The 26,281-nt window shown below is 47.8% G+C and overlaps 1 protein-coding gene across 1 annotated transcript in view; it reads right to left on the bottom strand.

Moving 5' to 3' along the window:
- ITPR1 (inositol 1,4,5-trisphosphate receptor type 1) overlaps nt 1-26,281 on the bottom strand; it is a 360,426-nt gene that overhangs the window by 54,521 nt on the left and 279,624 nt on the right. Inside the window, exons 43-49 of the mRNA XM_055414365.2 lie at nt 20,471-20,671; nt 18,519-18,629; nt 16,029-16,124; nt 12,979-13,101; nt 11,520-11,624; nt 8,339-8,531; nt 2,761-2,883 (exon numbers count right to left, since the gene is read on the bottom strand). Coding sequence (XP_055270340.1) covers nt 2,761-2,883; nt 8,339-8,531; nt 11,520-11,624; nt 12,979-13,101; nt 16,029-16,124; nt 18,519-18,629; nt 20,471-20,671 — 952 coding nt within the window. The remainder of the gene's footprint in view (nt 1-2,760; nt 2,884-8,338; nt 8,532-11,519; nt 11,625-12,978; nt 13,102-16,028; nt 16,125-18,518; nt 18,630-20,470; nt 20,672-26,281) is intronic.

Here is a 26,281-nt window from a genome sequence, read left to right as displayed (position 1 = left end):
TACAGCCCGCACTGCCAAAACAGGAAGCCTGGATTTCTATAGATCCAGGGTCAATGCCACCTTGACTACTACGTTGTAAAGCCAGAAGGACCTTTAGCAATCATCCCGCAGGTCTTAAACTTGCACGGGCAAGAAACAGGATGCTCCAGAGATCCTGACTGGGTTAGCAATTATTTTCTCCTGACCACTATGGGAATTTCCAAATCCATACCTCGGTGTCACGACGACTGGCTCAACCTAAGCACTGCTTTATAGGGAGGATAAGGAGGACGGACTGAAATGGTTTGCCCAGAGTTATGTGCCAGGTGAGTGTCAGGGCCAGGCCTGGACACCAAGTCCAGACTCTGCAGGTCTAGCTGTTGACCTGAATGAGGCTTATCACTGAAGAGGAGGGAGCTATCGATGAACTGTCCCCAGACAGCGGACTCAAAACTGCCATAAGTGACCAGTGAAGAAAATGGCCATGGTACAGAATAACAATCAGTTTCAAATATTTTTTAAAGAAGTGGAGGGGGAAAATGAAGACACACCCAAAGTACTAGTTAAAGAACCTGCTGTGATGTGATAGCCCCTGGAGGTGAGAAGAGGGCTCCATCCCCTCCACCTGAGACCTTGGCTGAACACTTCACACGCTCACCTCTGGCAACTGGCAGCCCAGGGCAGGCAGACACCCACCAGGAGAACACCTTGCAGCACTGTGGACCTGCCCAGCTTTTCAGACAGGGACACCATGAATCCTGACAAAATCCATTTTAAAGGAAAATACCCCTTGGGCTTGTGTTTAAGTACTGCCTTGGGGGGAAAAACATCACTCCAATGAAGCAAGTTAGGTATACCATAGAACACACTGTTACTTTTAAATTGGACCTTAACTTTACTTCATCTGCATTATTAAACTCCAGAGCAGAGCCTGCTCTGGATTTACCTCTGTGCTGTTTGGTTTTTTTTTTTTTTGTTTGTTTGTATTCTCTTATGTTTTGGGCTCTTCATCCCATTGTTTTACAGAAGGTGGCTACTGCCAGGTTGCGACATATATAGTGGAGGTGATCTGCCAAAAAGCTCTGATGAAAAATTGAGTTGAAAAGTCAGCCTCCCAGGAGGCCGTTGCAGGTGTCAGAAAAGGGGGCCATGTTTAATACAAGGGGAGCCCCCAGAACTCCACAGTTGTTCCTCCAGAAGGCTGTTAAGCAAACTGAGAAGCCCCAAACAGAAAAATGCTCTTTCTGAGTGGTTTGCCTTTCCTCAAGAAAACGTGTAGAGTGTGCACACAGATGACCAAGAAGGAGATGGGGGAAGGAAATATATGACGACCACGGACAGCTTGTCTCATTATGTGAGTAACAGCACGCAGCTCTCAATCAACTAAAAAGCCAAGGATGTCTGGTCTACAGTCATTCATGCCCTGCCTCCCGTTACCTCTTGCCAGAAAGAAAAAAAAAAAAATTAAATACCAGAGATTATTTTTTTACAAATTCTTTAGTCTGAAATCAATTCCACAAGTATGGCACAGGAAAAAAATCTACTGGACTGAGCATCAAAGTTATCTATATTCATTCTAGGATAAGCTCAGCTGCTAAGGGGCTGTGTATCTTTGGCTAAATCTCTCAGCTTCTCTGATACATAGTTTCCTGAGATACAAAACAAGGAGGTTAAGATGATCTCTTACTGTTTTAATACAATATATTGCTTCTCCTCTTTCTTTCCTGAGAAATAAATATGGATGAGCAGTTTATATGATTTCAAATTAGATCTGAAAATAAACCCACGGTGTATCACCTCACACCAGTCAGAACAGCCATCACCAAAAAAAATCTACAAACAGTAAGTACTGCAGAGGATGTGGAGAAAAGGGAACCCTCCTACACTGTTGGTGGCAACGTAAGCTGACACAGCCCTTGCGGAGAACAGCATGGAGGTTTCTTAAGAAGAATAGAAATACATCTACCATATGACCCAGCAACCCCTACTGGGCATATGCCCCGAGAAAGCCATAACTGAAAAAGACACATGTACCCCAATGTTCACAGCAGCACTATTTATAATAGCCAGGACACGGAAGCAACCTAGATGTTCATCAACAGACGAATGGATAAAGACGTTGTGGTACACATACACAATGGAATAGTACTCAGCCATACAGAAGAACCAATCTGAGTCAGGTCTAGTGAGGTGGATGAACCTAGAGCCTGTTACACAAACTGAAGTAAGTCAGAGAAAAACAAATACAGTGTATTAATGCATATGTAGGGCATCTAGAAAAACAGCATTATTGATGAACCTACTTGCAGGGAAGGAATGGAGTTGCAGATGTAGAGAAGGGCACTGTGGACACAGTGGCGGAAGGGGTCAGTGGGATGAATGGAGAAAGCAGCATCAACCTATATACACTATCATGTGCAAGACGTACAGCTGCTGAGGAGCTGCTGGGTAGCACACAAAGCCCAGTCTGGTTCTCTGTGACGACCTGAAGGGATGACGATGTGGAGGGAAGGAAGGTGCCAGAGGGAGAGGATGTATGTCGAATTACGGCCGGTTCACGTTGCTTGCGGCAGAAACCAACACAACAGTTGCAAAAGTTAAAACACAAAAAACAAGCAAAAAATAAACCCGTGGTAGAAGTTACACTCTCATCGTGTCTGAAAATGGGAAACTAGGATCCCATCAATTGCACCGTACTACCAGGGATCCCATTTAAGACACATGTCATAGCCATCCTGCTGTTTCTAGAAGTTTCCTTGAGATTAAAGACATGGGCAGTACCTCCTCGGACTCCTTTAAATGGGTAGAAAAACGCCACAAGCAGGTTCATCAGGACGGCCAGGTTGAATGAAATGCTACTCCAGAAAGACATGTTGCGGGCGCACCAGTACAGGACGGGCTGGGCTGTGAAAACAAAGACAGAACCCCATGAGGTTCGAGACTGTGAGCCAGAATGCTGGGAATTCCACAGGCCCCTCCTCCCGCTCTGCCCCTACAAGCCCACTTTTGTTCCCAGTTTTCACCAAACATTAAAAATGGTCACTTGTTTTCAAGCTGACTCATAAGCTCAGAACGACATCAGATGGGTTTGTTTCTGTTGGGAGTCCTTACTGGAACAGAAGATGAACTGGGGGACAAGGAAGAGAAGAAAGGGGAAAAGCTGGAGCATCTAAAAACCCCGCATGCCCCCATCAGCACCATCAGTTATGGAATCTGGGGGGTTATCCAGGGTTCATGTGCTAAGTCCTCAGCTCCCCCTGGGCCCTGGGACTGGAGGAGATGCCCAAGGAGAATGGAGAATTCAATGAGCCTTTGAGAAGTGGGGGGTACTGGTGGGGGGGACACACAGCATTCAGAGTCAGCCCAGCTGGGCCCCAGGCTAGGAATGTTACCACTTCTACACTCCTTCCCTGCTTGAAATTCTTCACCGACTCACTGATGCCTGAAAGCAAGACAATAGCCCCTTTTCCACCACCAAGTCATCCGCCATTTTCCTGAAGAACAACCAGAATAGGAGCTCTGCCTGGATGGTCAGCAGCCAAGCTCCATTTCTAAAGGCTACAGGAGAGAAAGGATGGGGCCCCAAAGCCCTCCCAAAGGGTAGGAGACCCTTGAGGCAGTTATTGTTCAGTTGCTCAGTCACATTCAACTCCTTGTGACCCCATGGATGGCAGCATGCCAGGCCTCCATGTCCCTCACTATTTCCCAAAGTTTGCCCAAACTCATTGAGTCAGTGATGCCATCCAACCATCTCATCCTCTGTTGTCCCCTTCTCCTCTTGCCCTCCATCTTTCCCAGCATCAGGTTCTTTTCCAGTGAGTCGGCTCTTTGTATCAGGTGGCCAAAGTATTGGAGCTTCAGCATCAGTCATTCCGATGAATATTCAGGGTTGATTTCCTTTAGGATTGACTGGTTTCATCTCCTTGCTGTCCAGGGGACTCTCAAGAGTCTTCTCCAGCATCACAGTCTGAAAGCACCAGGTCTTGGGCAGCGCTGCCATCTTATCCCATTGTTACTGACAGCTGACACCACACTTGGCTGCATCTCAGCTGAGGACAAGCCAATGGCCACACTGTGTGTACGGGTGCTTCCTTTTCCTGAATTCTTCAGTGGCGCCTTACACTTAGGATGATGCTTGAGAACAGATATGGGGGGAATAATTTCCATCTCAACACCAGAGGCAAAGTTTCCAGAACATAGGCTCATTCAACATAATTCTCCTCTAAAGGGAAGTGTGGAGTAGGTGAAAATGGATGTCTAGCGTGTTCTCTTTCCATGAAGTCACCGTTTCACTCTAGGACAGCAGCCAGTGACAAATCCGATGACTCTATAACGATGCCTATAGCAGTAACCAAGCCTTCATAAGCTTCTAGCCAAAATAAAGTTATGGCACAATTACACAGAACCCTGGATAATTTAATAACTGCTCATTTTCATGCTTGCACTTGGTAAGAGGCCATGTTTCCAAACCGCTGAGCTTCGGAGCTATAAGCAGCATCTAGTTTAACATCTCTCATTTAATAAATGAGGGAAACTGAGGCCCAGCTGAGGACGGAAGCTGTGGCAATCTCATCCCCTCAGCTCAGAGACCCCTGGGCTTGGTGACAAGGACAGAGATAAGGGGCTCATGTCACCATTTAGTAGAGGAGCCGACCAGTAAATCAGTCAACCTGATTTCCCGGAGTTTGTTTTATTTTATAAGCTATTAATAATTGCTGAAGCAAATTTAAGATGAGAAACCACCTGCTCTGGAGACAATAACTGTTGGTGTTTTTTCTGGGATTGAAGCCCATTCCTGATCTGAATATGAAAACTCTGAACAGCACAGAAGAAACAATGGCAAGGGTGGCCAAGGGCTGACTGATGGGAACATGGGAATTTACAACCTCCTCCCCCCATCTGTGTACGGGTAACAGACTAGTAAGAAGTGAAAAGACAAAAAGGCAGGAAATGACAGAGATCAGTGAGGGTTAAGCCAGGATTCTCTTCAGGGGGAGCTCTCAACCTGAACCAAGTGTAAGAATAGCCACTGTTTGATGCTTTAACACGACTGGAATAAATGCTCCTCAACTCTGGCATATAGTTTTCACAAATCTGACTTTTATAAGGCTAACACTGTACTTAAATCGTGGTGTCACTCTGAATATGAACAAATATTCAACCCTTCAAGTCAACTGGGTATCTACACAGGTGCAAGAAGAGAGGGTACCATGATCCCAGAAGGGCAGGCGATTTCAGTAACTGCACCCAGGGCATCTCCTGCCAACCCTCTTACCCTAGTTTGTTTTCTTTTTAAGGAACTGGGGCTTGTAGGAACACAGACTCCATGTGCATATGGAGCAATGGCATTTCCCACTCTACTCCAATGAGTGTGAAAACCACGAGGGTGAAGGACAGGGAAGCCTGGTTGCAGTCCATGGGGTGGCAGAGAGTCAGACAGGACCGAGTGCCTGGACAAGACACCACGTGACACCAAGTAACACAGTGTCGGCCTTTGCAGCTCTGCCTCAGTTTCCTCTCACTGCCTTCTAGTTCTCTTAGCCCAGCGTTTTCTCATCCCTGGGGCCAGGGGAAGGTATCAGAGAGGCACAGTGGATGGAGGATGTGAAGGCACACGAGAGTGTGTGTGTGTGTCTACTGAGTAAAGCAGGGAAGAGGGTTTCAAGAGAGTATAGGAACTAAGTATCTTAATACTTGGCAGAAGAAAAGATGAAGCAAAACGTGTCTCAGATGCACCTCCCTGTGTATCTGAGCCCTAGCTACAGATTCTTCAAGGCATAGATGATTCCCGGTGACACTTTCAGGAAAAGGTAAAGCAGCTTTATAAACAAGCTAGAGAACTCTTTTCTGCAGACACATCAGAAGAGAAATAAGCTACTTAGAGGGGGAAATGTATTTCATTTTAATTGCACTTCTAATGAGTACATTTCTCCTCTTCCTAAATATGCAAATCATGTTTAATTCAGTTATTACTTTCAATTTTTCTCTTACCAGCAGAGCTATGAAGCCAATTAAAATCTCTCAGTTGACAACCGTAGCTGTGTTTAAGCTTCATGGAAACAAAAAACTGCTTTTGAAACAAAGACAGACCAAATAAGAGAAGGTATTAGCTACAAAGCAATAAAAATCTTGGAATGATGAGTTGGCCATTCCTTGACCAATCAATCTGTCGGGCAGTCTTAATTCCCCACTTTGGAGGTGAGGGCCTAGAAGAGGTTCAGTCACCTGCCCAGGTCACAAAGCCAGTGGGTGATGGAAGGAGAGCAAATCCAGAGATCCCCGCCTCTTGCAGCTGAGGTCTTCCTACTCTGCCAGGCTGAAGACATCATCTCAGAAAGAGGGATGACAAGGTCTCTCACCTCATCATAAAAGGTGAAAATCTTTCTTTCAATTCATAAGCCCCCTGGAGAGCCTATTTTTATATACCTATTTGATAACACAGTTCAGAGAGAATGACTATATTTGACCAGTCTTAGTACTCAGCAGACCTAGATACTGGGCTTCCCTAGTGGCTCACAGGTTAAGCGTCTGCCTGCACTTAGCAGACCTACATATTAGAAAGGGTAAAAAATTTTTTTTAAATTCACGTGTTTATGGTTGTGCTGAGTCTTCGCTGCTGCACATGGGCTTTCTCTAGTTGTGGCAAGTGGGTGCTACTCTTTCTGGTGGCTTCCCTTGTTGCAGATCACAGGCTCTGGGCACTCAAGCTTCAGTACTTGTGGCTCGTGGGCTCCGAAGCTGTGGCCTGCAGGCTCTAGAGCGTGGACTCAGCAGCTGTGGCACACGGGTGCAGTTGCTCCCCACACATGGAATCTTCCCAGACCAGGGGTCACATCCATGTCCCTTGCACTGGCAGGTAGATTCCTATCCAACACACCACCAGGGAAGTCCAAAACCACCGTTTTAATAACTCTCATGGAGGTCTGGATGAACCAAACCATGAATTCAGGATCATCTCCTAAAGTTGGAATCATGGACTATTTCAATGAAGAGCAAATTCAATAAATAAGAGGAAGTTCCCTTCTACTGAACGCCATAGCTGAGAACACAAGCATACACATAGGGTCTCTGTCAACCTCTCTGGGTATCTTTCTTATCTGACTGCATGAACAGGGTGCTGCGAGGATGTTCAACACGACTCACGAAGCTTGAGCTACAGGAGCTTGGATGGAGCCCACGGTGGCTACGAGGACACACTGATAGTGGGACCACCTGTCCACGAGGGCTTCTGAGGTCCACACCATGGAGGACATGCATGCTGCTCTGTTAAAGGTGAGCTAGACACCTCGCATGGGGCTGGGTGACAAATGGGTTGGTTCAGCAAAACATATGACAGTATTTTAAGTGCTGGTCGATGAGGCATCCCTTAGAGATGAGGGAGAATGGAGCAGGGGTGGGGTGAGACCAGCGCCTGGCGGGCAGCCTGCTTGCACAACGCCTTCTGCCACTAATCGATTCCAGGGCGGCAGGGAGCGGAGCGGAGCAGAGCAGGGGCAGCAGGAAAGGAGGCAGGTCTGCACCGGCTCAGGCCAGTGAGGGAGGAAGAGGACCAGAGCACCCAGAACCTGACCTCCAGCCCTGTTTCCCCTCCCGCAGCCCCGCCCCTCAGCAGGAGCTGGAGCGATCACAAGGGCAGCTGGAATCCAGGGTTTCAAATACAAACCCTAGCTCCTGACTAATGACGGGAATCAAACAGCATCCTTTCTAAGCTGGTCACAACAGCTGGTGCCCAGCGTACTGTTGGCAGTGAAGGATCACATTAAAACCCTAATGAAAACCGGCCGCAGGAAGCCTGCCAGGGCAGTCCTGTAAAGAGTTTTAGACGAGGAAATGTAGCCAGCCTGGCTGGGCCCCGCAACGGGACTCGCTGGTGAGCAATGACGCTTCTTCTGTGGCCAGTGATTCCACTGCTGATAAAATGACCCGAGGGTCTACAATCTGAACTGCCCTGTAAAAGGGGGAAGACCAGTGTCTTCCGAGCAGGGGGGCTGGTCAATGAGCTCTCAGGTAGGCTCAACCTCCTGCTCAAATGTGCCATCCTGTGAGCAGCAGGCCTGTCTGTTCTCCATCCCTTTCATTTTCTCTATCAAAATAGGAGCATATTCAGTCCTTCTGGGAGCTCTCCAGTTGAATCAGGTCAAAGGCAGCCGGAAGGAAGCCTTTTCAGCACCTCCTGGAGATTGGAGCCCACTTACCAGCTCCCAAGGTGCCTGGGTCGTCCTGGGGCTCAGAGGGGGACAGAATCCTGAACCCCACCAGCTCTGCTCCAACGGGGAGGTCCACGCACTCACCATCGAGCCCCCGCATGCAAGACCCGCAGAATCACACAATTCCACAGCAGCTGGAGGTGCTGACCCACCTCTGAGCTTCTTCTGCCAATTCATCTCATTGAAGAGGTCCTCGGACCGCAGGAAGAAGTCGTTGATCTTGCTGCCCTGCTCGTCCCTCTCTGTGGTGTAGTATATACGTAGTTTTGACTCTTTGGTTAGGAATTCACAGATACTGGGCACGGGGAAGACAATCTGCTCCATGGTTCGGTCTAATCTGACAATCTAGGGTGAAAAAAATGGAGGAGGTTAAAATCGTCAAAAATCCTTTACTGAGGACTTGGCACAGGCCACAGGCTCAGTATTCAGCCTAGATTTTTTTTTCTTTTTTTCTTTTTTATCCATACCACGTGGCATGTGGGATCTTAGTTCCCTGACCAGGGATTGAAACCACACCCCCTGCACTGGAAGACTGGACTCTTAACCAGGAAAGTTGGACCACCAGGGAAGTCCTGTCTCAGAATTAAAGATCAAGCAAAAAACAGACCTGACCCGGAGTCTTCATGGATTTTGTAACTCCCGAACTGAGCTGTATCTCTTAGATTTATGCGTAAAACCGTTTTGGTAAGTCAAAATATTTTTCTAACCTCAGACCCATGAATTGTACTGTGATGAAGTTTGATCTGGAACAATTCAAAGGGTGTTTTGTGTACAGATTCATATGAGGCTTGGGGCTGCAGATGTCCAACAGAACTTTCTGGAATGATGAAAATGGGAATGATGAAATGATGCCGCAACAGTGTGTCTGCCCCTTTGAAAGCAGAGTCCCTACTCATATACGGGCACTGAGGGCTAGCACATGCGGCTGGCACAACTGAGGACTGGAGCTTAGTATTTAATTTTATTTAATTGTAACTTAAACAGCCAAACACAGCTAGTGGTGATCCTACTCTACCGGGTAGTGCTAGGCCATGGTACAAATCTCACTGAAGAGCCTTTCTCAGATTGCAAAGGTGGGTTCTTTTCCCTAGATAGGAACTCAAAAAGGAGATCTTCGGTTTTCACAGATGCAGTGACCTCCAACCTCTGACCTGTCAGAGCATCTAACACATGTGATGCATAAACCAATAGGCTCTTAATACTGGTATCATGCTCACTGTTCTTTTAACTAGCTTTGCTGGTCCTTGGGTGGATACTTCACAAATATTCCTCGTGCTCTTCCTAGACAGGTGCAGTCCCCAGAGTTGTCTGGCGGAAACTGTTCAAATTTTTCAACACTGTGTTGAGTCACAGTCCTGGGGTGGGGGGCAGAGATTTCAAAGGGGTTCAGGCTGCAGTACTAGAGCGACAAGGTCTCCCTGTGTCATTCCTCCCCAGGGGCTGGACAAGTCAGGTGAGGCTCAGAGCCACACCCTCTCTGAGAAGTTCTGGTTCCCAGTCTCCCAGTGCTTTTTTTCCCAGCGCAGCAGGGGAGATGACTCAGGTCAAGCTGCAGTGGGAAACTCCGAAACGAGGCAGGTTCCCACAGCCCGGCCTCCCTGAATCCTCGGCAAGGTCGTCTGGAGACCAGTGGTTTCCAAATCAAACTGGAGGTCATGTTACCGAATCTGGTGCATAAGCCAACCTCGTTAACTGGGATTAGGGGGGGCGGGTGTTGGTAACGCGGGTGCATACACAATCTGCAGTCCCCCATGGCCCTCCTGCTTTACGTCGTCAGGGGGGCTCTGGATCAGGCCTTCTTACATGGAAGGAACACGATCTGAGAAGATCTGGGCTCAGGAGACAATGGAGGAACAGGTGGTCTCCTGGCAAGAACAGATACTCAGATTTCAGGGCGACCTGCGTGGTGTGACCAGGACGAGGGTCTGTGGGAGCCTGGGAGTGACAGCACTCTCTATGTTCTGCGAGACTGGAAGGTATGAGCAGCTGCCCAGGAACAGGATTTCAAGAGCTCAGGCCGCCCTGCCTGGCCATTTCTCTCCATTATTCAAGATCGATTCATGCCTCTCTTTCAGTCAATGTACAGTCGGGAATCAAAATCTATCTCAGCCCTTCTCTACCTCTAACAGAGTGGGTGACCTTGTTAACACCTCTGCACCTGATCAAACGTCAGTTTGATGTTGAATCAAGGAGCTCAACCAGACCATTTCCAAGGTTCCTTCCCCTCTGACATTCCACACCGCAAATACCTGAAGCTTGTCTTCTAAGGGCTCCAGAGAACAAACCTCTGGTCATGAACAATCAATTGAGATTACGTGCTCATCCACACTGTCATGGTCAACCGATCGGTGAAATGATGCATTTTATGAGGACAGTCACGAGACCCCAGACAGCGGCTAAGATTATCCTGTAACGTGTCTCTATCCTGCAAGTCTCATATGGCCCAAAGGAGTCTGCCAGTCTTTTAAAATCCTTGCTCTGACACTGATACTGTATTTGTGCATCTCCTCATTAGCTGATCAGGATACACCATCCCTTACCGCCTGAAGCCTGTGGGTGCAGGTCTGGGCTCTCTCAGCCCCCAGGAGACAATGCAAGGAACAATAGAAACACCCATGGGCTCTGGGGTCAGCCAGACATGGATGAAAATGCCAGCCCTGACACTGAGAACTGGACCTCTCTCTGAGTGATGCAACCTCTGAGTCCTTTCTCAGTGTTGTCCCATCCCAAAAATGGAGATGATTTCTTTTCTTGTGGGTGTGGGTGTGTGTTTTCAAGTGCAGATCTGGCCGTATTAGTCCTCGGTGGTAAAGTCCAGACTCCTCTTGCCGATGCCGGACGCGGTCCTGAAGGACCTGGGGCTGTCTCTTTCCTCTCTGATCCAGTGCTTTCTCACTCCTGCTCCCTAAGCCCCACCTCTTCACCTTTACCTCCCACCTCGGGGCCTGCCAAACTCTAGCCTCCTGGCTGTGCCCCTTCATTCCCATCCTTCGGAAGGTCTGCACTCAGGCAACACTCTTCAGAACAGGCCGCCCTGACCACCACAATCCACAGCAGGTCCTTCGGTGGTACCGTCTCATGATACCTTCTGGTCGTCCTCACGCCCTTGTCCGAATTCACAGTGAGTCTCCTTGTGTGGCCTGGCTCGCTGCCTGTCTCCCCACTACCTTGGCTGTCACTGGCTTTGAGCATTGAGTGCGGGCCCTGGGGCACTGTAGCTTCTCACTGCCTGTTTAGCCCTCAGACCAGTGACCGCATGCCAGCTCCAGCCCAGGGCACCCACCGCGGAGGCCCTCGACGCAAGCCTGGGCCCCAAGGGTACCCGGCCTTTACCTCTATCTGGGCCGTGTGCTTGGCATAAAACTCCAGAGCTTCATCTCCATCCACCTGGCCACCGGGTTTCAGCATGGTCTGAAGCTCTTTGTTATGTCGAGCCAACTAGAACACAAGTGCAGACCACAGGGGAGTCAGTTCTGTCTGCAACAGCAACACACAGCTGCCTTCTAGCTCTGGGTAGAAAAGACTCATGGGAACAAGTGGCAAGCTGGAGGGCGATGGGGGGCCCCCTGCACCCCCCTGAGGCTCGCTCTGCACGGCAGCTATTTTGGGAGCCTGGCAGAGTGGCGTGGAGAGCGCATGTCCACTCAAGGGCCCACTGTACCCTGGTTTCCTTGGCCAGGCAGGAGGGTGGTGGGGTTTTCTATCCAACCCCACAGAGCCTCCTTCTGGAACGCCCTGAAACCTTACAGGGGCTACATTACCATTTTTCTGTTGAAGCTTAAATCATTTATTTATCAATATGTACTTGCTCATTAAGATTGAGTAAGCTGATTTGGGCATACAGTTTTTTTTTAAACTTTAAACTTTTTATTTTGTATTGGGGTATAGCCAGTTAACAATACTGAGATAGTTTCAGGTGAATGGCAAAGGGACTCAGCCATATATACACATGTATCCATTCTCCCCTAAATCCCCCACCCATCCAGGCTGCCATGTAACACCGAGCATAATTCCAAGTGCTATACAGTAGGTCCTTGTTGGTTATCCATTTTAAATATAGCAGTGTGCACGTGACCGTCCCAAACTCCCCTAAATTAAATGCCGGGAATGGAGCAGACAAGGAGCACGGACTTAGCAACCTCCAGCCCAATCCCATCATTGTTTTCTATCAAACGCCTCCACCAAAAAGAGGTGGAGGGGACCAGAAGCACCAGTCTGCAGCCGAGTTCCCGGCTGCCCACACACCTCAGCCCGCTCCAAGCACGTCAACCTCCAGAAAGAGGAAGTGTCTTCAGAAGCCCAGCCAGTTGGGAAGCGAGTTACGAAACAGGGCATTCTGGTGCCAGGGTAGGAAGTATTACTCCATCCCCCGAAAGGCAAACAAAGACAAGGCAAAGTGACAAGTTCCCAAAGATTTCCAAGTGCGATAGGCCAGGCAGCTGAGGTTTCTTTCTTGAGACGGCTAAGACAGACTCATCAATATTTATGAAAAGACTAAGACTCCTTTCAAGTGTCTGGAGACACAGTCATAAACTATCCAAGTGTCACGGCTCAGTGGGAACGCTTTTAAGAAATGTGGGGGTTTCCAAGGACATGACCCTGCGGGAATGGAACACTGGAAGCAGCCTGGACCTTGCACTTGGGGTCAGGTGGCTGGCGGTACCTGTGAGCCATGTTACCACGCGCCCACACAACCTCAGGCTGAATCCTTACAGGAAAAGCAAGTTTAAAGGCGCACGCATGGAATGCTGGCACTGACTGTCGGGCAGGGGGGCCTGGGGAGGGGTCGCACCTGATGAGCTAGGATGTAGATGTTGTGTCCCACGTTTCTGGGAGAGGCGGCTCCGTCCTCACCATTCTCACCATCCTCGAACTCCACTTCACCTTGCATGTAGGCTTTCTTGATCACTTCCACCTGCAAGAAGGGCCATGGCACAAGAGTCCCTGTCTGAGGAAGACCCACACAGGACGGGCAACGACAGCACACACACGGAGTCTCCCCTCCAGGGACAGACATTGCCCACCAGGCTCAGTACACTCTTCCTCCAGGTGTGGACACAACCTCAGAATCCTTAATACAATCACAGGCAGCCACTGCCAATCAGCCTCCACTGACAGGAGAGGGAAACCCATCCATTCTCCCTAAACCAACAGACATCCTGTGGCTGATCTATGACTATCTACCTTTTTTTTTCTAACTTTTAATTTTGTATTGGGGCGTAGCCAATAAATGGGCTTCTCTGATAGCTCAGTTGGTAAAGAATTCTCCTGCAGTAATGCAGGAGACCCCCGTTTGATTCCTCGGTCGGGAAGATTCACCGGAGAAGGGATAGGCTACCCACTCCAGTATTCTTGGGTTTCCCTTGTGGCTCAGCTGGTAAAGAATCCACCTGCAATGTGGAAGACCTGGATTCAATCCCTGGGTTGGGAAGATACTCTGGAGAAGGGAAAGGCTACCCACTCCAGTATTCTGGCCTGGAAAATTCCATGGACTGTATAGTCCATGGGGTCGCCAAGATTTGGACACAACTGAGCGACTTTCACTTTTTCTTCATAGTAAATAAGCAATGTTGTGATAGTTTCAGGTGGACAGAGAAGGGATTCAGCCATATATATACATGTATCCATTCTCCCCCAAACTCCCTTCCCGTCCAAGCTGCCCCATTAACATTGAACAGAGTTCCCTGTTATGACCTTCTACTTTAGAAAGGGACGGTTGCTAAAAAAAAAATGCACCCAAACAATATGACACAAACGAAGGCTAGAAGCCAGTCGAGTCCTATCTCACCTCCTGTCATCTCTCCCCATCCTGTACCTTTACCATTTCAGGAAAAACAGAAAACCATTCGCCTTTAGGAATAGCTGATGAAACTATTTTCTGGCTTCAGATATTTCCCTGTCCCTTGCAGCCTACACCACATGAAGAAAAGATCTTTAACAGATGACATCTACCAGCACTTTCTATGCGACGAGCACTATTCTTTCAGAAACATGAAGGCTCATCAACGCTTTACGAGGTGTCAAAGATTCCCCTTGATTATGGATGAGGAAGCAGACTCAGAGAGGCAAAGGGGTGTGCCAAAATTCACACGAGCGAGCTGAGCTGAGCTTTGACCTTGATCTTCTCACGCCCTGAGCATGCTTCCCAGGGCATCTGGGTGCCGGCCTTCCTGCTCCCACCCACTGGCCTCAGCTCCCTGTGAGGGGGAAGGGCTGGTTCTGCCCCCTTCTCAGTTCCTTCCAGGAACCCAGCACAACACCCTGGACAAAACAGGGCCCGGTTTATCAGATGAACCTATCAAGAATCAATCATTCAGAGAAAAAGAACACAACGTCTTCAACCCTTAATTTGCACTAAAGATTGATCACTTTCTTTAACGATTCAGAAGGCGTTTCCGCCTCCTGCATCGCCAGAAGGACAATACTGTGGGTTACTTCTGACTGTCTGAGACCAAGCACACAGAGGGCCACACATTTCTGTGCTGACACCAGGTCAGGCCCTGGAAATAACTGTGGAGACAATGCCCTCACTCTACAAGCTTGTCTTCCTGTCGGTTCTTTAAAAACAAACCGAACAGACAACGTGTCGCACAGGACGTGGGAGCCTGAACACACAACATGTATGTGTGCACACGTGCTCCCGACATTAGGGTGTCTCTGCTGCACCCCTTCTCAGAACCACGTTTGTCCCAGGAAGCCTCTGACTCTGCCCTGTGATTTGGGAACGAAGCTGTTCAGCCACAAGGGGGTGACCTGGAAGCCAGTGGTACCCAGGGCGGCTGCCAGGTCCCCACCCAGGACGGGGTGTGTTCCTGACTGATGGGAACTGGAGTGGGTTCCCTGCTCAGCCATCCGTCCCTACTCAGGAGTGACAGATCCCAGTCTCCCCAGCCCCCAGCCCGTTACATAAGCCCTTACGTAAACTGGGAGAGGACTTCCGTCTCAGGCTGAGAACTCACTCCTGGCCTCAGAGATCAAAGTGCTGGACTCGCTGTGAACTTTATTTAAAGGGACACATGAAGGGACTTCAGCTGGCCCCAAGCACACACTGGGTCACCGGGCGGCAGGGCAGTTTTAGTGCCCTCATTTAGGTCTGTCAGTTACAGTTTATCTGCGTGGGAAGAAGTCCACATAGAGAATTCCGTCCTCAGCTTGGTCTGGCTCTGCCAGTTGCTGTCTCGCAGTCGACAGCCCTGACTCCCGGCCTGGAAGTCACAGCCAGCTGTTAACATCACCCCCCAAAATAAACGTCAGCACCACCCTCCCGCCCCCTTTCCCACCGGCGAAAAGAACAAAAACAACACTATTCTGTTGCCCAGATTCTCGATACCAAGAAGAGATGTGAATTCTTGATCTCTGGACAAAGTCACAGCAAAGAGCAGCCATGAATGAGCGCGTTCCGGAAGAGTTTACCGTGTGCGGGCACCACTCACAGGGCTCTGCAGGAATCATCTGCTTAGTCTCCCTAGCAACTCTTGGACTAGCTGATACCATCCTCTTCCTTTCAGGGAAGTGGAGCTCTGAGAGTCACCAAGGTGACCCAGAAAAGGGCAGAGCTGTGGATGTGAACTCCAGCCTGCCACACCCCTCCTGGTGTCGCCTTCCCCGAGGAAAACAGCCTGGGGAGGCTTTCCCTGGGGGCTGTGCTGAAGGCAGAGGCCACCTATTCCATACAGGGGTCACCTCCCTGCCCTGGTCAGTGGCTCGAATCAAATGTTCTCTTTGTACTTCTGATTGTTGGCATCATAAAGAAAGCTCAAGGAAGTAGATACTCTGCTCCGGCACCCACGAAGCTCTGATGCTGCTCAGCGCCACGGCCAGGGGCTCAGTCGTCCAACTCACCAGTTCCTTGGGCCTCATGTTATAGAGGATCCTCTCGGCATTCTCACTGTCATGCCTGCTCTCCATGATGGCCAGGAGCAACTTGGACGCGTTGTTCTAATCGGAGACACAAAGGGAGGAAGAAATGAGGAGAAGCTGCCAGGGGGTGGCCGGCCTGAACCACGGGTGATCAGGGGCTGCATCCTGACAAATGTTCCGCTCCATGGGAGAGCGAGGGTCCAGCGCTGAGTTGGCCCAAAAGTTTGTTCGAGGTTTTCCATAAGCGTGTACAGACAAACCCGAACAAACTTTTTGGCCAACCTGATACTTCGGAAACCACTTGCACCAGACTGAGAAGGTGCCACTTACAACCCCAAAACACGTCCACAGGAGCAGATGATGGTCACAGAGGCACCTATTTGTTTGGGTACAGCTTACCCTTACAGTCACTTGGCCCAACTCCTAGTGGACACGAGACAGTTAAACAAGGGAGCCTGGTGGATACACTGGGACCCTAATGATGACAGTGGTCAGGAAGCCCCTGAGACATAGATCCAGATGCCTTCAGGGGCAGGGGTTGTTTGTCAATACTGTGATTCAGCCGTGCAGGTCAGAGAAGGCTGACAATTAACATAATTTCTCCCTGACCTAAGGGAGAAGGAAACGGCAACCCACTCCAGTATTCTTGCCTGGAGAATTCCATGGATAGAGATGCCTGGGGGGCTATGGTCCATGGGATCACGAAGAATCAAACATGACTGAGTGACTAATACTTATACTTCCCTGACCTAAAATAGCACTATCAGCTCTTACAGCCCCTAATACTATCATGAGAGTACAGCCAATGCCAGTTAACAAAAGAGACCCAAGGGTTCATCGTACACATACTAAACCATCATTTCCCACTATGTTCAAAGTTTTTACATAACCACTCCCTGCACATCTCAGCTTTTAGGTTCCAGGACTATGATAATCCACATGCTTCTTTGTGTACTGGACTCGAAGACTGTTGTTTTGGTGAGAGGGGGTAATATTTTTTTTTCTCCCCAACCACAGATCACAGCAGTTCCATCAGGTTGTTATGCCATCAAAAATGGCTTTTCATAGGGCAGAAATGTCTCTCATAACCTTCAGGTTACTGGACTAGCTGAAAATGCCACTGAAATGCTGATGAGAAGCACCTGAAGGTCTCAGTTTATTTCAGGCTCTCCTCTTATATATCCTGATAAATGGTAGCCAGGGATATGAGCCTGAATGAGATGATCCTTCAACAACAGGATTTGTCAAAGGAGTTAAAAATAGCCCAAAGAAACAAATCCACTTAAATGATAGACCCAAACTATCTATTAGCGTGGACTCTCAGTTAGGAACATTAAAATAAAATAAAAATAACTGGGTGATTCCTGTGGGCTTCTGTGTTACCACCTTCCCTAACAACCTTTTCTCTGGCACCACTGATGCCATAAATAAAGATTGGCTTTTCAGCTAAACCCTGTAGGTCCAGGCTCTCCCATGACAGTGACAAAGCACCCGGTGTTCCATGCGGGGGTGAGATGGAGGGCAGATCTTAACCTGCCCCAACACGAGAACAGTTAAAAAGGAAATGTGCTCAGGGAGGCTAACGTTTCAAAATACACTTTAGACACCAGGCTGGGTTGCGAGTCCAATCCTCAAAAGTAAAACTTTGCACTCAAGAGAATCTTCAGAACCCCTAAGACAGGAGTGAGGGTTTTTTGTTCTTTTGTTTTTACTTGATTTTTAATGAATTTTCTTGTACATTCAAGAAATCAACATCAGGAGTAGTCCATCAGTTTCTCAAATACTCAACAAGCTGGCTTGTAAACCCACTGGCTTAAGCATCTTTAAGCGACTGCTTTCACCCCATATTTGGTATCAGAGGGAGTGAGCACGTCAAAGGTGCTTCAACATCAGTCATCTGTTTGTATAGGATGCAAAGAAACTCATCAGATGCCGGGAGGCACAATACTGGCCGGTTTAACTTTCCTTATGTTAACCAAGCATTGATGAACCTCCCTTCTGCTAAATCAACCACGAAACAGAAAAAGGTGTTCCCTGACACTATCAACATTTTTTTTTTGGTCCTCGATAGTTTTAGTGGTACTGTTCTTCAACTGGCCCTTTTCCTCAATGGGGGGCGGCGAAATGAGAGACCAGAGAGGGAATGGAGTTTCCACTGTTTCTCTGTCTGCACCTTTCAGAGTCAAGTTGTTAGTTCTCAGAGTCTGAATTTGCTTTTTAGCTTTGGGTGATGAGTTCCCATTCCATGTGACCTGTGAGTTGAAAAACTGATATCCTGTCCCAAGACCTTATTTGGAAGGGAAAAACCGAAGTTCTGCCTTTTACTCAGAACTTGCAATGTGGATCATTCATTGAGCTTAAAACAACGGTCTTCAGGATTTAGTTTCACAGCAGTGACCACGTCACGTGCACAGGTAACACACAACAAAGTTCCCAAATGCTACTGGTTTTTTGCTTTCAATTCCTACTTGCCTTCAGTTCTAACACGAGGTCCATCCTCTTCTTTCCCAGAGGGTTGATGTCATTGAGGATCAGGGCTGTGATGATGTCAATGCCATTGGATTCATGGGTGGCTATGCAGTTCTGAGAAAAGAGGCACACACGGACATTGCCACAAAGGCTGGTCATATATCAGACGTCAAAGGGCAACAGGCTGAACTGCTATTTCAACACAAAGTTTGCCACTCCCAGTCATGTCTCTAGGGGACGGCAGCAAATTTTCCGTGAGAAAGTGGTAAAAATAAAAGACAGATGAAAATCTCTAGTTTCAGAATTAACAGTAAACAGCAGGAAAGTCCCCATGCACTGTAACTGATAAATTGGCCGCGTCGAATCCAAACAGCGCAGTGGGCTTTTGTTCTTAAGGGAAAATATGGTGTGTGACTGATTCTGGGTTCTGAGCACCGGTTTCCCCTTGAAAGGTGTGTTCCATTCTCTCTACATCACTCGGTTTTCGTATCGCACACTTTTGCTTCAGGCTCGAGCTTGGAAAGCAAGTTTTAATTTACGTAATATCAGAATTAATCACCTTCCACCAGGTAAGATCCCCATGTGCAGCAGAATTCATACCAGTACGCTCCTTTGCAACAGACCTCAGTTTGGCAGAAAAGCCAACTTGAGGTTATAAGGAAATTCACTTATATGTCAGATAAAACCTCTCCCCCCATGCCTGTTATAATTTTTGTTTGTTTGTTTCTTTTCACTTTAACTCAGACTATACCATCTGTCTCATCAGGAAACCTGGAGAGGAAAGTGGATCTAACAAAATGCTAGCCTCATAGTCATGGACAACTATGATCAGATTCTCAGTATACAGTGAGTGGTCCCTCTCGTAAGCTAGGCTTCTCTTCTGAGCCAAGGTTCTGGCCTTGATTCCCAAGTAACATGGCATGTCATACCTGCCCTGGTCACTGGGTTTATCATGGGCTATTTTAAGCACTGGCCTACCCCCTCCAACTAGGACACAGAATTTGAGTTAAAAACCATACTCATTCTAGCATCAGTGCAAAACCTCACAAAATCTATAAGATGTCATGGATAAGCAATGACTCTACTCAAGAAACTACTGGGTTCCACTCCAAAAATATACTGCTTGAGAGGAACCAATGGGCTTCCCTGGTGGTTCAGTGGTAAAGAACCCACCTGCCAAAGCAGGAGACACAGGTTCAATCCCTGATCCAGGAAGATCCCACATGCTGTGAGGCAACTGGACCCATGTGCCACAACTGCTGGGCCTGTGCTCTAGAGCCTGGGAGTGCAACCACTGAGCCTGCGCACCTAGAGCCTGTGCTACACAAGGGAAGCCACTGCAATGAGAAGCCAGCGCACTGCAGCTGGAGAGTAGCCCCCACACGCAGCACCCAGAGGAAAGCCCTTGCAGGGCTGAAGACCCAGCACAACTAAAGAAAAATAAATAAATAAACAAAAATTATTTAAAAAAAAAAAGACTAACGGGTCTTTCTCTTCTCTGAATGTCAACCGTATGTTTTTCTCATATTATTTTCAAATGGTCTCATGTCCAGGAAGGCTCTTCTCTCTAGTTAAGTTGAAACCTCCTTCCGTAAGGTGGTCCCTTTTTGCGTCTTCCCTAATGTTTGAAATAGAGCCCAATCTTTTGGTCTTACTCATTTACCTCCAACTTTACCATGGATTCCCAGCAAAGTTAAGAACTGGGCCATTCAAACCAAATCAAGCTGGGCACAGACCAGGATGCCTGCTGATGGCTGGGATCAGGTCACGTCCTAAAACGTAATAAAGGCCAGTGGCTCCTTCCTCACTGCTGGACAGAGGCCTCTGCTTCTCCTGACTCCCAAGGTCTACAGCCAGATGCTATATGACTCCTGAACTAGTCCATGTCAACAAGGCTTCAAAATGATGCTCCTTTTTTTCTTTTTCCCCACTCCCTCAAAGAAAACTGGAATTACCTGGTTCTCATGGCAAGGTCCTTGACAGTATTCGGTCAGACTTTCCAGGGTTTGGTTGATGAGGGCTACGTTCTTTTCATTGATATAGAGTCCCAGAAGACCAAGACCCCCGGTGGTGCTTCCACAAATACAGTCCAGAAACTGCAGCGTCTCGCACACCAAATTGTAGTTGGTCTTGTTGTTTTGGCAACGGAGGAAGTTCTGCAATTGGGGAGTCCCCAGGTTTGGGGAGCAGAGGCAAAGAGAGAGGGAAACGGTCATTCAGCCTGCCATTTTGATCATGTGTAGCCTGTTGGTACACAGGATTGTGTTGGTTAGAAGAGTCAGCCCCCACGATGGTCAGCCATGGATGCGGCCTTGGCAACAGCTATGAACACTTGGCTTTTGTATGGGATGCAGTGGAGAAGAGCTCCTCTTTGACAACCCACTTCAGACTCTGAGACCCTTGTTTCTCATTTCTCTCCTTCCCGCTCCAGCCCACCTCCCTGCCCACCACATGTTAAGTTCAGAGTCTTTTGACATTTCCAAGGACAGTGGTTTTATTGAAAAGATGACAGTGTGGTCTGGATACTAAATGCCCAGAGTGTTGTACTGAGGGCAAATCATCACAGCATAAAGTGTCACAGGAGGGCTTACGCCCATGGCCATGGCGGGGATCTGGATGACCTTGTTGGGTCACTTCCATTATTAAAAGAAGGAACAAAAGTGAATAAATGTGTGTATGCTTGTGTGCATGTGCCCGAGTATGTATTCTCAAGGTAAATTTACAAGGTTAACAAAAGTCTTAAGAGTAGATACTTTCTCAACGAAGTAAACCAAGGCACATTCAACCACCTCATAACGCAATGTCTATTTTTATGCAGATTTTTTTTTTTTGTCATAGACTCCAGTAATCTCTTCTTAAAAAGACGCAAAGATTAACTACAAATACTTTTGAGCATAGTTATAAAAGTTACATATATTTGCTGTAGAAAATCAGAAAATTATCTTTTTGGATTGTCTTTCTAAAAAGATAATTAAAAGATATAATGAATGTAACTTTTGATCCAGTAATTCCACTTCTATTACTATTCGCAAAGTACATATTAGACGTTCGCTACAACACTGTTTGAGACAGAGAAGAACTGGAAACAACCTAAAGGCTCATCAGTTGGGGCACAAACAAATGATAGTTCATCAACATTCTTTAATATTACAAGTTGGAAACACTGAGGCAGGTCCGTATGTATCAATATTGAAAGACCTCTAGGATATACTGTTGAGTGAAGAAAACAAAAAGGGCAAATAGCAGATTAATAGGGCTCCAGTGCTCCTATCTAAATATACAGGAAAAGGACAGGAAGGATTCAGTTCAGAACAACGTGGGAACAGGAAGAGGGACTTTTATTTAAACTGAACACTTATTTTCATTTAAACCTTCATAGAAAGAATATATTCATATATTCCTTGTATAATTAAAACATTTATAAATGCACAGATTAAAAGCTGGTAATCAAGTTTAATGCTTGACTTGTCAACAAGCTAACCACCCTTCACTGTCACCCCAACTCCAAGTTAAGCTCAGTCCCTTGTGCTTAAGCCTTTCCGACGAGTCTAAAAATTGAGCCATCGTTCAGGTCCGCGTGGGAGGTGGGGGAAGGACAGATGTTTGAGGACCACGTGTGCTTGCATGTGACTGCTTCTCTAAGGACCACAGGAAGCCAGAGGAGGGTTCCACAGCCGTTTCTTGCTCCAGTCCCTCAAAGAAGATTCTACCTGTTAACAGCCTGGCTGAACCCCATGCCATGCAATGGTGGGGTGGAGGAATATTCAGGAAGAGGATAGGGGAGGACCAGACTGTGCTAGGCTCAAATGCACAGCATGGCTCTTGAGGTCCAATTTCCTCCCCAACTCCTGTGTCATCATTCCTGCCATGCCCCTACCTCTGCTCAGTGGCAGCCTCTCTCCCGCCATGCTCTTCTCTGTCTGGCAGCAATGAACTTCTTTCTGCTCTTCAGGCACCCTTCATTCTCTCATCTCTGGGGCTTTAGCCGCACTGTTTCCTCTGTCACTCTCTCCCTGTCTCCACTCTGATTAATTTCTCTTCCTTCAGGATGGGGTCTTGAGTTACTTCTTTCAGGAAGCCCTCCATCCTGACTCCACTGAGATCGGAGCACTGGCAACAGACAACTAGCTCAGGGACTGTCTCAGGCCAGGGGCCTCACAAACACTGCCTGAATATCTGATTTAAGTTGAAAGAATGGAAGAAAGAGGATTGGGGAGTCATCAAGGCTGACATGCTTCAGACTCCCCAGGAAGGACAGTGAGCGGCCCTTTCTTGAAAACCTCTCCCATTTCTCATGATCTTTAGAGCATGTCCACCCAGAATTTCTCCCTCCTAATTTACATCCATTTTCTCTTATTCTCTACAAAAACAGAGGTTTTTTGCTGTGCCACTTGCTAAAGGCCCATGGGAACTCCTTCCATGCTTAAGGAATACAGTTTACCCTTAGCACATACCACTCACCCCACCTTGCCTAGGCTAGAAAAATCCTGTTATTTTCGTGGTCTTCCTTGGAGTGCCAGGGACCAAGTCAGGATGGGAAGATGAAGGAAATCAAAGACTTTAAGCCTGGGCTTAAACAGACCTCAGTGGACAGAAATCAGGATCTGCATTCCTTAATTCAGATCAAAGGCAAAGCCAGCCTCTCAGGGGAAGGTTCAAAAGCAATGGAAAAATGGTTCAAAAACAGTCCTTCCCATCAAGGTTCTTGCTACTGTGAACAAAGCTTGCTTAAGGCAGCAACTGCCCATTCGGCAAAGTCAAGTTCGGTGGCTTTATCTCTACTAAACATTTATCAACAGGAAAGTTAAAGTTATAAACATGACAAGAAACTCTGGGCAACTTCAAAAGGCTAGAATCTCTCCCTCTCTGGGCTTATCTGCACTTCCTTCTACCAGGGAGCTGGTCCTTCTTTCCTCGTGAAAATGTCTTCTTCCTCAGATCCAAGAGGAAACCCTGACCCAGAGATTCACCATCAGATCTAGAAAACTGCCAAGGGGATGGCATTCAGAGCTGCTGAATCCCACTTAAAACTACTAGTTTGAGAGCCAGATTCCTACAAGCATCTTCTTGTCAGAGCGATTTTATTAACTAGCTCAGGGTGTCTGACTTAGCGGGAGTCTGTAAAGATGAGTGCAACCTTCATCCTTCTAAACCCTTGGTCCAGACTGCTGGTTTTCCAGTGGGCCCTGCAAAACCCTGGGGGACCCCAGGAATGCCCCATGTCTCAGGGCTCTTATAGATGAGAAAGCAAAGTTCTAGCACTCTGTAGTTTCTATTATGAACAAAGCAGCCTTGCTTTCATCTGCTTTGCCTTGTACCTTCTGAGCTGTTCAAACAAAGAATTCTGTAGCCTTAAACAGTTTAAAACTACTGGCGTTATGGTATCCTCAAAGGTTAAATTGCTAAGTTTTTTTTTTTTTCTTTTTAATATATTATACTGTACACTCCTTCTCCCCACAATACCACTGTTTCTGGCAGACAAGTACACTGGAGAATGGAGTTTTGGAAGGACTCATGAAAAGGTGCTTTAGACCATGGGGGTCTTAGAGAATTAATTCAGAGTTTTGCTAAGAGTTAAAGACAGCTGAGTGTCGCAGAATTGATGCTTTTCAACTGTGGTGCTGGAGAAGACTCTTGAGAGTCCTTTGGACTGCAAGGAGATCCAACCAGTCCATCCTAAAGGAGATCAGTCCTGAGTATTCACTGGAAGGACTGATGGTGAAGCTGAAACTCCAATACTTTGGCCACCTGATGCAAAGAACCGACTCAATGGAAAAGACCCTAATGCTGGGAAGGATTAAGGGCAGAAGGAAAAGGGGGCGACAGAAGATGATGAGATGGTTGGATGGCATCACTGACTCAATTGACACGAGTTTAAGCAAAGTCTGGGAGATGGTGGAGGGCAGTGAAGCCTGGTGTGCTGCAGGCTCAGTCATGTCGGCCACAACTGCACAACGGTAAGGTACAAAACAGCAACTGTGAGGACTTCCCCACAAGAAAGGGTGAACTCATACAATGAGGGCCTCCCTCTGCTTCCCCGGTGAAGACGGGAGTTCCCGGAGGCGGAGGGGAGGAAGAACAGATCCATGAAACCAGCGCTACACTCAGGAAACAAGCACCTCGGGACCGCCCCTCTGACGTTCATGGACGGGACTCTATTCAAGGTAGGTTTTTGTGTTTGGTTAGTTCAGAACTCAGCAGACATCGCTTCTCTGAGAAGCTTTCCTGGACCTGGCTCACTATGTGGTTCTCCTGCTCTGAATCTACAAAACCCCTAAGATGGCACAACAGCAGCCCTCAGCATGCTGCGAGGCCATTTCCCTCTTACCAGGGGCTCCTGCTTTGTGGGGAGAGGGGTGGGGTCTCCATCGCCCTGGCTCAGGGCACAGAGCAGGTCCTCGCCAAGGTGAGGAAATCAATACACACATGCAAAGTCTTAATCTACGTTTCCTTCGGAGCCTGAGGTTGGTGGAGACCAGTGGCTCTGGTACAGGCAAACAGTACAGAGCAATGGCCACCAAGTTCAGCCTAGAAATCACTCCAGCAGCAGGGCAGGGCCCCCATCCACAAACACGCAACAGTCGAGCTGAAGGCTTTGTTTTCCTACTGGTAGGACAGCTGGGTTTCCCACGGTGTCGCTCACACTCCCTTGGCCTGTCTCCTCCACGATGGATGGTGTAGATACGGAAGGTGGAGCGGATACAGTCTGCCTTCAAACAGAGAAATGCCAGCCAAGGAGACAGTCACCAGACCCTGACCTCTGGGTCATGAGAGCTCTGTCCGCCCACTGAGCTCAGCATGCAGGCGTCAGGCCAGTGCATTGAGGGTTGACGTGTTCTATGTCCAAAGTAGGAATGTCTGAGCAACAAGCAAGAAAAAGAAGACCAACAGCCAAGATCTCACACTCAGCCGTGGACGGGAATGAAGCTGGGGATGTCAGTGGAGGAGATGAGCAGGCGTCAAAGCTGAGAACGAGCCTGAAGTCATTGCCTGGCTGACAGAAACCCCTTCGTTTTGAAGTATGGGCCAGACTTGGCTGGCTGATGACCTTGGATCTGAATGCATTTTCAAAGCCCAGGCTCTTCAGACCCATTGGATTGAAAAATCAGTACAGATGGTATTAATACTGCAGACTTCATCCAGTACCATCTCACTGTTCTTACTGTTTAACAATTAAATTCATTACTCAGCTTACTGAGGTAGAGAGTCTGCAGCAGGTTTTAAGGGCAAGCCATTTCTAGCTGTGGCACCAAATGGTCTGGCCACAGCTAACATGTGAAAACCACCTGGAGGGTCACATCAACAATGCAACATTTCAAGGCTGCACCTTCCCCTTGCTATGTTTGGACTACAATTATTACTTTTTTTTTTTTTATGTGGGCCATTTTTTTAAGATTTTACTGAATTTGTTACAATACTGCTTCTGTTTTATGTTTTGGTTTTCTGGTCACGAGGCACGTGGGATCTTAACTTCCTGACCAGGGATCAAACATGCACCCCCTGCAATGAAGTGAAGTCTTAACCACTGGACCACCACTGAAGTTCCTAGAATTATTTTCTTTTCAAACCATCATGATTCAAGTAAAACTACCACTGCTACTCTATTTACTTCAGGAGGAAACATTCTATCTTAGAGGAGTTCAGGCACACTCTTTTGGTTCAGCTTCATCCTTTTTATGCAGACGGGAGTATTTTCCTTAACAATCAGCAGCAGAACCAGGTAATGGCCAAGGAGCCAGGCTCCTGCACGCTTCTGGGGAGTGACG

Source organism: Moschus berezovskii, chromosome 24 (assembly GCF_049115385.1).
Source record: "Moschus berezovskii isolate FMDL1 chromosome 24, NW_MosBer_1.0, whole genome shotgun sequence".
In the NCBI taxonomy this organism is placed as follows: Eukaryota; Metazoa; Chordata; class Mammalia; order Artiodactyla; family Moschidae; genus Moschus; species Moschus berezovskii.
Note: the sequence above shows the minus strand (reverse complement) of the source record. Positions and strands in the feature narration are given on the sequence as shown.